We start from the raw sequence: 11,688 nt of genomic DNA on the forward strand, positions 1-11,688 counted from the left end.
TCACTCCTCCAAGAAGTCTTCCGTATAAAGATGTTTATTCCAGAGTTCAAGCACAGGACGATCCATAGCAATTTGAGTGAGGTCAGGTGTAACTACAGCAAAACAAAACAAAAATAGTTAAGAAACAGTAAGGGATGCAGGTGGCGCTGTGGGTTAAACCACTGAGCCTCTCGGGCTTGCCGATCATAAGGTTGGCGGTTCAAATCCCCGTGACGGGGTGAGCTCCCATTGCTTGGTCCCAGCTCCTGCCAACCTAGCAGTTCGAAAGCACACAAAAGTGCAAGTAGATAAATAGGTTCTGCTCCAGCGGGAAGGTAAATGGTGTTTCCGTGCTCTGCTCTGGTTCGCCAGAAGCAGCTTAGTCATGCTGGCCACATGACCCGGAAGCTGTACGCTGGCTCCCTCGGCCAATAAAGCAAGATGAGCACTGCAACCCGAGAGTCGTCCACGACTGAACCTAATGGTCAGGGGTCCCTTTACCTTTACCTATGACAATAATTACGAAAAATCATTGGTTTCTTGGTTCCAGTTTCTCAGTTCATATTCTGCTCTGGCCTTTTCCTTCAGCCACCTCATTCATTGGACTCTTTACCCAATGGAACAATTCCCAGTCTTCAGTTTGCCCACAAACCTACCCCATCCCTAGGGCCTCTTTAGGATTTGCTTTAGGACAAAATTGGACTTTCCCTCCACACACAGTAACTGGACTATAAACATTATTTGAATAATTGGATTGATTGTGAATAGCATTCCGTGCCATTAGGTCAGCTAGATCAGTGTTCACTGCCACAAATACAACACAATATGGGTATGATAGCCATTATGTCTATGGTGTGTGAACAATTATTTTGATTATCTGATTGTATTGAATTGCTATAATCTGTCAAAAGGATGCTTAATGTGGCTAATGTATTTCTAATACAAGAAAGTTGTCCACATATATTTTGTAACTTTGGCAAGTTCTCATGATCCTTCTTTTTCATCTGTGGCTGATTGTTCAATTTTTTAAAATATAATTTAAATGTAAAAGCCAGATACAACATACCTCTTGTCCAGGGTCTCCTATATGTATCATCAGCCAAGTTTCCGTTAAGATTATAATTTTTATCTTGATATAAACCAGAAGGGATGTGAATTGAGAACAATTCAAAGGAAAATCTCTCTCTAGCCACTTTCTGCACAAGAGAAATGTATCGCATAATTATGAGTGCAACTACGGTATTCCACTTTTGCTCATATTAAGTAGTACGCTGCTTTCCAATTGGAACTATTCAGCTGTTTTATTTGGAGTTCATTCTATTTTCCCTAGTACACAGTCTCTTTACATGCATGCACATTTAAACTGATAAAAACCCAACAACTACATTTTCAAATTTTACTTTCCTAAACCTCAAGCAAAGATTCTCTGATTTAAATAGAAGAGACCTGAGCAAATGCTAAACATTCCTACTGAATTTTATAGGGATTTCTTAACCTTAATTGGATTGTTTTATTTATTTCAAAACATTAAACATTGCAAAATGCCATAGTGGGGCACAGTAATGAAGCAATAGAAATGAAACAAGTTAAAACAGGTTGAAAAGTTTTCAAAAAGCAAATCAGATGCTGCTGGCAAATCCATTCACTTATGCCAGGGAAGTTTTTAATGGTTGATGTTTTATTGTCAGATGGGCAGCATATTATTATTATTATTATTATTATTATTATTATTATTATTATTATTATTATTATTATTATTACAATCAACACCACTATGTGCGCATTAAGAGTCAAATTAAGTAAATTGTAAAACATATTAAACCACAAAAATGTATTCCTTTTGCAAAAATGGATTTTAAAAAAAGATTTATATTTTTATGTGCTCGCAAGAATCTAGCAAATTTTTTTTTAAAAAAATCAGTAAACTGTCTCAGACTGTTGGTTTTTCAGATAATTGTGTTATTTTTATGCCTTGACTCAAGCGATAAAGCCACATCCTAACCACTAGCGGGTGTAACTTAGTTCTACACCTGCTGAAGCATACAGATAATATATAAATTCAATAAATAATAAGCCGTATTTGAGTTGCAAGCTGCCCTATAAACGAGCGCTCTACCCACAAGCCATTCTAAATACAAGTATTAAGCAAGTCTGCAGTTACCCAGCTGCTACAACCTTGCGGCTTTTTGAAAAAGCAACATTTTTATTCCTCACAGCATGAAACGTGAGCAGTTATTTGTTTGCCAGAATTTTTTTTTAATCCATGTTGTCAAAATAAAATAAAAGTGAAACAGTCCAAATACTTGCTTTCTGTGACTTAACAAGTGGTTTTTATATTTAAACGTAGCTATCACACTACCGAGACAGCAAAAAATGCCAAGCTTTAGCCATTGTACCTCCTGTAAGTAGTCTATTGCATGGTACTTCAAGGCTGAAAACATGATGTTTTCTGATCAAAAGTTTGGCTGCCTGAAAGAAAAGCAAAACAATTCCAAGTCTTCAGACAACCCTGCTAGCGATGTTAATTGCTTACAATAATCCTTCAGATATCGTATAAATTTACTCAGAAAGACTTGTAATGAGAAATTTCCTATCTTTCTACATTTATTTAAATTTTGAGTCATTCTGTAATGAGTGTAATTAGAATTGGAAAACGTAAAAACTGCAATGATATAAAGGTTAATTTCGAAAGCCATGAGGCGGGAGAGAAGGAAGTTGATAGGTTCTAAGAGCCAGGGCGGTATAGTGGATAATGATGATGTGAATGTATAATATTAAATGGAAAATAAATAATATATATATGTGGAAAGCAAAACAATTCCTTAAAAGAACATGCAACGCTGCAGTTTCCACCCCTGCAGCCTCCTTTTCTCAGAGCCGGAATTTGGGCGCTGTGGGCCCACAGACAGTGCAGAGCTGAGGGGGTGCAAAACTGAGAAGAAGCACAACCGAGAAGATCCATTTTGGGGCGCCCAATGTCCGCCATATTGCGAAAGGTGACCAAAGTCTCCTTTTCTCTTCTTGCACACGGGAACAGGAACGGCGCTTCTCCCATCCCGTCCCCTGGATGACAGAACGAAATCTCCTTGTTCCGATTCGTATTACTGAGAGAAATAGCGGAGCATTTACCGTTCGTGATCTTTTGAAAATATGATCTTCATATCATCACCTCACCCCCTTTCTCCTTAGCACAAATGGAGTGGGTGGGTGCCTTTACCTCACAGCGAACAAATAAAAATTAGGCCCCAGCGTGCTTTTTTTCTTTATTAACTAGGCCAAAAGGCCAACAGGGGGCTTCTGAGCCATCTTGAAGCCTCCCTCACACCAGGCAGGAACGTGTCGTCTTAAATTAAGTGGGACTTGGAAGCAGAAGCCATTTTATATTTTTGACCGTGAGCTGGGGACTCATCCACTGACCTGTTTCACCCGAGTTTAGCCAGGTAAATGTTAGAGCCTGAAGGAAATTTCCCTCAGCAGAGGGATTTTTTCTTCTTTTAGAAGGGGAAGAGGGATTATTATTATTATTATTATTATTATTATTATTATTATTATTATTAAAAGGTAAAAATTATCAGGAAGCAACACAAGGTGGAAATGTCCTGGTCAAGACAGCTGGTCAATACTTGCAGACAGTGCCAGATTTACATATAAGCTAAACAAGCTATAGCTTAGGGCCCCACTTTCTTCGGGGGCCCCAAAAAAATTTAAAGGGGGAAAAAACTGGATGTACATTTCCAAAATATAAGATAAAAAACGAATAAAATGAAACCTACATACAGCAACAGTGTTTTGCGTTGTGTAGGCTCCTATGATGTAAGTACTGTAATGGGCCCCGCCTGCTTGTATTAACCGCAATTGCATTGTACAGGTTATAACACTTAATTTCATATTAATAAAGCTGCTTATAATTATTAGTAGTTTGCATCATATATTTACTCCTATTATTATTTCATGTTATAGCAAGTTTCTAGAGACTAGATTATGAGTCTTTGTAAACCGTGTTTCTAAAGGAAATTTTGTTATTGCCAAATGCCAGTGTGTTTGCATTATTAAGTTGGTTATGAATAAAAAATCATTTTAAGTTAAAGCTTAATAATTATTTCACTATTAATACACTTCTTCTTAATTGTATTTCACTATTAATATGCTTCTTAATTGTATTTCAGTTCAACAATTACTTTGATAAAATACATATTTTGTTATGTGCAAATGGCTATTAGGTCCATAAATTGCCATTTAGCATATATTCAACACAAAAAAACAGTGACAATTTGTTGTTGACAAAGGGCAGCTGGACATATAAAGGGCCCCATTACCTTCAGTAGCTTAGGGCCTCATCAAACCTAAATCCGGCCCTGCCTGCAGAGTGGTGCCAAAATGCTGAGTAAAATAAAATAAAATTATTCTGTAGTCATATAATGCCAGAGGTTTGGCTTCTCTCTGTGCTCCTCAGCCAGTCGTTGCATTTCACACCATATGGCTTCTCTTAAAGGATCCTGGGAACTAGTTGGTGAAGGATGCTGGGAATTGTAGATCCATGAGGGGTAAACTACAGTTCCCAGGCCATGAGGGTTTTTTTGGGGGGGGGGTCAGACAAGGTCAAGGAAAACCAGGCTGTTTTCACTTGATTTGGCAATGATCACTATTTAGTGTTCCATACTAACTTTAAAATAATAGAGTATATTATACTTTATTATATCCTTGTATCTCACCAGTATACTGATATTTCTGTTTTTTTAGAGTTGCATAGGAATCACTAATGTTTCTGCAGAAACAGCCTCCATTACAGTATATGTTTCTGCTCTTTTAAAGAAAATAGCCTCACCGTTAACTCTTTCTGTCTGTACACAAACACAGTTGGGAAAGGGGCTGGCTTCCACTGTAGTATTTATTATGATTTTTAAAGTAACCCCTCCAGTTTATTGAAATCCCAAATCTTGGATCCAACTTACTGTTATAATTGCTATAAGCTTTTGCCACCAAGAACCATATGATCTGTTATGGTGGCAGTTTTTAGATCAGGTACATCAGTTTGGTGCATTGCCTTTACAGAAACCATCCTGAGTGCAGTGGAATTAAACGGTATAACATAGATGTTCTGAAACCTTGAAGTGCCTTTAAAAAAGAAAACAACTCTCTGGATTCCATAAATTAAACTTTTGTGTTGTTTTCTGCCCGCCTGTTGCCAGCACACAGAGATTTTCAGCATCCCGTACAATGAATGCAATAAAACAGACGGTGCAATCAGTAATTAGCCATGCATCACACCAGAATAGGCAGCCTCTGAACATACTTGGAGTTCCTTGGCAAAAGAAAAGAGATAATGTCATCGTGAAATTGCCTGCATTGTACAAGGGAAAGAAGCCTCTGGGCATACGTAGAGTGCAAGATAAGTAACTGTACTTGCAGAGACTGCGCTACCAGACTTGTGATATGTTAAGTAACTTGCATGATTTTATATTTTTGAAAGGAGTATGGTGGGTGTTGAAAGAGGGAGGTAGGAAGGAAACTTAATGCACACTAGCTGCAGAGGACACATCCTCTGTGTGTAAAGATGTTGTCCACATAGCTTGCATCACTTGCAAAGAGATGTCTATATATAAAACCCCAAACCACAGCAGTTCAGAGGCCCATGCAGCCTACAACAGGCCCTGCTCTCAGGGTTTATTGTCATTTCCCTACAACCATAATCTGCGGCCTGTACAAAGAAGTTAAGAAAAGTAAATTATACACAAACTTTTTCTTTGATGACTGCTGTTCTTCTTTCCATGGAAAGAGGAGGAAAATGGGGGGAAAGCCAGCACCTAGCACTCCTAACAGTTGTTTTAATGGATTGCCTAATCTAAGTAAAAGTGTGCAGATTTGTTGCTGTTTTAGAAGTTTTCGTGACTCTTTTGTAGATGACTCTTCCCCCCCACTCTTTTAGTGCATATTTATGTGTGGAATGGGGATTGTTGCATGGAACATAATTCATCCAGTGTATGTTTTCTTGGAGATAAATCTATTGAGTTCAATAGCACTTGCGTATCGAGGACCTCAAGCCACCCCCCCAATGACTTGACACAGGAGACATAATTTTTGTTTGGGTTTTTGGCAATAATTTAGGCCACAACTTTATTTAAATACAAATTCGGTGAGTGGTTGCGTAGGCATTGGTTCAGACTACTGTCCTACCGGGACAGAGACTGGCCTAAAACCAGCGATTGGGAGAATGCCTCTGAGGAGAGTTAAGGAGCGGGGGGCGTACACGCTACCCTCTCCCCATGGTCCCGGGGACTCGGCCACGGCCCTAACCCCTACCGGGGCTCGGACAAAGCATAAGAGTCGCCAGATTCCTTTAACGGAATTCCCAGTATCATCATGATTCTGGATGGGTACCGCCCAAACCAGCAGTCCACACAGGAACCAATGCCTAACCGCCAACCTTACAAGTTGTGACAAGTTGCTACTGCAGTAGGCGAAACCAAATGGCAACAGCCAATCAGCCAGATGGACAAATTCCTACTGGGCCTCTGCCCCAAAGCAGACGACCCCATGACAGGCAGTTGCAAGGTCAAGCACAGAGGCCTAAGAAAAGAGGGGGGCGGGATAGGTGATCAGAAGCCGAAGCCAAGAGAGAGATCACCCTGCGTGCAGAGGAATATATAGGACGCTAAGCTGTCCATCACAAATTGCAACATCTAATTTTGCCCAGTAACTCCTCTCTGCCCTATAGCTGCTAAGGCCGGCTAGCGGCCCACCCCACAGGAAGGGATGAGTCTTGCCAGGTCCCGATCGCAACACGTGCTCTTACTCATGGTAGAACCCGATTTACAGTATAAATAAATGCATGTTGGTATGCATTCTAAGTCTTTCAGGTGGTTTAATATTGATTGGATCGTATACATAATTTGTAATTTAGGACAAGTTTCTCAACAGATTTTACTGAGTGAAGATATCAGTGCAAGATCTACTTTATCCCTATAAAAACATTGCAACTGATGGAGAGAGTTTATGCAGTGGGAGAGCAGGACCCACCCATTCCTGTGTTCCTGCTCAATTTTGCACATTATATATTATGTTTACATGGGTGTCAGCATGTTCAGAGCCCAGCTCAGGTAGATCCATGCCATTGGTACACTCTGGTTTTTTAGATCACATGTAACCAATGCAGGCTCTGTGGGTGGAATGGAGATTAAATTGTTTGCACATAGGCTGTAATGCTAAACTCATTTATGTAGACTGAGAGGAAGCCCCATTGCATTTAGTGGGACTTACTTCTTAGTAAATATGGTTAGGGTTGTGCTGTGAGTTCCCACCAAAACTCTTAACTCTTCACAACTGATTTCAGTGCAGGCTCCTGTGCAAACATGTGATCATCAAGTGAGATCATGGGCTAGTTTGATCACAGTTCTGGACCACATGCACATTGCAAACATCTGCATAAAGCTTTCCTTAGATGTGACAGCATATAGAGGACTTACGCCTGATTCGCTCCCTCAATTTGTATGTTGTCCTAATGCAAGTTAACCAGAACATCCGCAAAAGCGTGAATATATGTAAATATTTTATGAGTAATTCATCATGTGCACAAACCAGGCTTAATACATCGAATATAAAAGCAGATTAGTCTTCTGAGGCAACTCTGCAAAAAAAAAGCTGACTAACCATGCAGAAAAACAAAGCAAGTAGAACAAATATGATCTCAGCAATATGCTTCACAGGTAGCATATATTCATTCCTCTCATAGGTAGTTTTTGCCTTACACTGTAATTCCTCACAATTATTACTAAAATATGCATAGCCTAATTGGTCCAAATATGAGAGAAAGAAAAAATAGATATAAGTTTGCACTGAAAAACAATTACAGAAAATATTTTTTAAAAATATTTCCTGTTAAACTTTTTCATGTCAGAGATTCTTAATTATTACAGCTCTCTTCACCTTTGTAACTTTAGTTGTTACTGTCTTCCCAATTTCCACACAATATGTTGCCTTCACTACTATCTGCTGCAATTAAAAGGCAGCACTTTTTGAAGCCAAAGATTCAGGAGATATTCTTTCCTGTGCAGTTAAAACCCAGTTGCACAGCAAATCCACCTATGGTTTCTTAATTTTTATGCTCGGTGAGACGGCATTATTTCCTGACAAAAACAAATCAGAGTCCTTCCTTTGGAGAGCTTATTCAAAACCGCATCAAGGGCTTGTAGCTGTGATGCTGTTCCACCTGGAATAACTACTAAGTCTGATTTTGATTACCGGGTATCCGTCTTCTTAACTTTGGGGGTAAGGTGCCCTCTAAATGCACCCACCACTAGCATTGCCCCCCCTTTTTTACAGAATAGCTCCAGGCCTCTTTTTCCAGAAGACCAATAACCATTAATTCAGGTCATTAATTCAGTCGCCATCCAGCCTCTTTTTTCACATCCCACAACTGTTCCGTCGGAAAGTGTTTCTTTTGGAAGTATTTTTCACCTCAGTATAATATATTGCGATGAGTTGGTGGGGGAGTAGGCTGCATGCCTGGGCCCTGCCTAATTCCTGGATCCAGCATCGATTCAGTTCCTGGACTAGGCAGGCTAGCTTCCTGGTGAGGTAATGCATGGGCCACTAAAGTAACCAAGGAAGTGGCTCTGTGCCAGGTATCAAATGGGTGGACCCTCCTTCCTCAACTCACTGGCAGTTAGAAAGACAAAGGTAGAGCTGAAAGTTGAGTTATGTGACCTAGAAGCTGACAGGCTGCAGGCTGGACAGCTGGGAGACAGAGCTATGCTTGATTTCTGTTGGGATTCAAGGCTGTGACTATGGGGCAAGCAAGTCCCTCTTGGGGTATTTATGCTGTGAAGACACCACAGCTTCTCCTGTCCAATGTTTCTGTCCACAGTCTCTCTCATTCCAAAGGAAACACAAACCCTGTGTAACCCCTGGAATATCACACCGCTCGGAGATTGGGGTGGCATGCAACAATTACAGCTAACACTGCTATAAGGTGCATTTCCCCCCGCCCATCCTTCATGGTATTCACAAGGACAGATTTCACTCCTTTCTTTTTCATGATCATGCTGCTTGGCATATCAGAGAACATGGGCGTTTCGTCAGCATTTCCAATTTGGCTAAGATAATGGTTGCGTTTCCTCCTCAGGACAAGGACATGCCGTTGGTATTGGACGAACTTCTCATTGAAACTGGAAGGCAACCGCTGAGCAAATGATGTCCCACATTTAAGTAAGAAGCCACTTCTTTGCACAAATATACTGGCACCATTCAAATGCTTTGCGGCTGATTGGGATTCCATTTTCTCTTTGTTGTTTTACAGTGGAAAGTTCACACTCATCAACCTCATAACGTCAACCACATTTAAGCCCTCGAAATGCTTTCTGCATGGAGATGGGATTCTGAATTTATTCTTCTTTGATCTCCAATGACGCACATTCTTTTCATCAGCACTGTATTTCCTTCCTGTTTCTCTATTGTTTGTCACTTCAGCATAGTTAATAACTTCCATTTTGAAATTTGTCAACGTCTCAGCCCCCAACTGATAGATGTTTTCCCCTGACATGGACACCCATATTTCTACTATCTAAAAACACGTGCTACCTCACACGATGAATAACTCACTAGGCAACTAGTGCCACCTGACAAGAATGATGGGTGATGCTTTTACAGAAACAACCAAAGTATATCAAAGTTCTGCATGGTTCCTGAGTCCTCATCTTACATTAAGGTTTCTCTACCTTTACTTTAGGCCACACTTAGGCTTATACAAGCCAGGTTTTGGGGGGAAATGCAGCCTGTATTTGGACTAATACAACAACTTTGGGAGAATAATTTAGAGTATTAAATATATTTTCTTAAGTACATTTCAGCTATAGATTCACATGTATGCTTGTGTTTGTGCGAATGTGTATTGCTCTGTTTTCTTTTTACTTTTGCACTGGCTTTATTAGTTCCATTTTAAAAATGGCCTTTAAAATTGCATTTTAAGTTACCTTGAGACACGCTATAGTAGGCAGGCTGTAATGATTACTGTCAAAGTATGACTTGGATGTGCCAGGTTCAAAGCCCCACTCAGCCATGAATTCACTAGGTGACCTTGGGCCAGTTGCCATCTCTTAGCCTATCCGACCTCACAGGGTTGTTGTGGCCTGTCTCACATGATGGTTGTGAAGGAGAACAATGTACACTGCCCTGAGCTCCTTGGGGAAGGGCAGGATCAAAACATAATTAACTGTATGCACAAGATAAACAACAGTGGACAACGCACCATAGGTATTATGAGTTCGAAATGAAGGGCTTGCATTATTTCTCCTCATAAACCAACTGAAACGAACATACAAGTCACCGGAATGCAGCTCATACAGTCAAGAATCGTCACTTGTAGCGTGGAAGCTTTCAGAACCTCGGGTATTAAATTATTATACTATCATGAAGTTTTCCCTAGTATAATGCTTTGAGGATTAAGTGCATTTCTGAGGAGTCTGGTATATGCAGTATGTCTTATTCCTCAAAATATAACAGCTTTGATTACTTCAAGAAAGCTGCAGTTACCTGTAATTTGAAGAGGGAAAAGAGTTTACTATGGATAACTACTATAGCTTATCTATTTTCGATGGCATTGACCTAGTAGGGGACAGATAACAGCTGCCTTGGGGTAGAACTAAGATATTCTGGCATAAAAGCTGAAAAAACCATACTATGTTCATAGTCTTTGGTAAATTGGAGCAGATTTGACTATTCACAAATCAGCAACTCTGGATTGGTCTCTTGAATTGTTTTTAAAACAACAACAACCAGCAGCAGCACACCTTTGGGTGCAATTTTCATGATTGCGTGTGCCAAATTTCTGTGGATTTTATCTCCCCGACTGCAGTTCTGTTAGCTGAACTGTCAAACTTGCGTTTTATGCTCAAGAGATTAAAAGTGGTTTGAGGTTCAGTGTTGAGTGTTACAATCATGAAAATGAATGTTCAAATGCATATCGTACATTATTGCCTCATGTAGGGTTGCACCCCTTTAAGTCTAAAATGTTTCTTTGGGCCATTCCGTGAAAAATGAGCCTGATAAGAATGCTAGATGAGCGCTGGACTTTGGTGAGGAAGATTCCAAACGTGCAGTCTAACCATTTTTTTAAAAGCTAAAGACAAAAGAAGTTTATTTTATGGACCTTCTTTTCAAAAGTCCACCCATGTAGTCTTCACAGAAGTGTTCAAGTTAAAGGTTTTCTGATGATTGTCCCACCCGTGACAGCATTTTTTCCTTAATTTTGTATCGTTAAATTTCTTAAACTTAATTCCTGATTGCATAGTTGTAACCAATAAACATTGTTTTAAACAGATATGCTGAGTTTATCATTGATTCACCTCCCAACTCACAGAGTTTTTCCATAAATCAAACTTATCTCAAGCTCCATGTCCTTTTTTCCCCCCACCCGTGACAACACTTTTAACATTTAATAAAATTGTCAAAAATATCCATAAAAATAATTTAAAAATTGTAAAATGTTCAGTATCTTATTAAGAACATAGTTTACATTTTGGTTGTTAATTTTTATGTATATTTACATTTTTACACATGTGTGAATACCAAAAAACATGGTCAAAGTGTCCCACCCGTGACAATGGAATGGCCCCTTTTTCACAAACTTAAATGCCCGGTGTCTAGATATGTAGTGTAATCTTAAGTTGTGTTTTGTCCTGTAGAGCTTTAAAAGTCAAAGCAGGCTTTCCCCCC

At 39.6% G+C, this 11,688-nt stretch overlaps 1 protein-coding gene across 1 annotated transcript; it reads right to left on the reverse strand.

Annotated features, from left to right (window-relative positions):
* LOC117061103 (protein shortage in chiasmata 1 ortholog-like) lies at positions 1–2,455 on the reverse strand. Its single transcript, XM_033173790.1, has 3 exons — positions 2,376–2,455; positions 1,046–1,175; positions 1–92 (listed from the first exon to the last, which is right to left on the reverse strand). Exons 1-3 carry the CDS (start codon positions 2,418–2,420, stop codon positions 1–3), a joined length of 267 nt encoding a protein of 88 aa, XP_033029681.1. The 5' UTR covers positions 2,421–2,455.
* Positions 2,456–11,688: the final 9,233 nt, after the last annotated feature.

The sequence above is a fragment of the Lacerta agilis genome, chromosome 16, assembly GCF_009819535.1.
Source record: "Lacerta agilis isolate rLacAgi1 chromosome 16, rLacAgi1.pri, whole genome shotgun sequence".
Lineage (NCBI taxonomy): Eukaryota > Metazoa > Chordata > Lepidosauria > Squamata > Lacertidae > Lacerta > Lacerta agilis.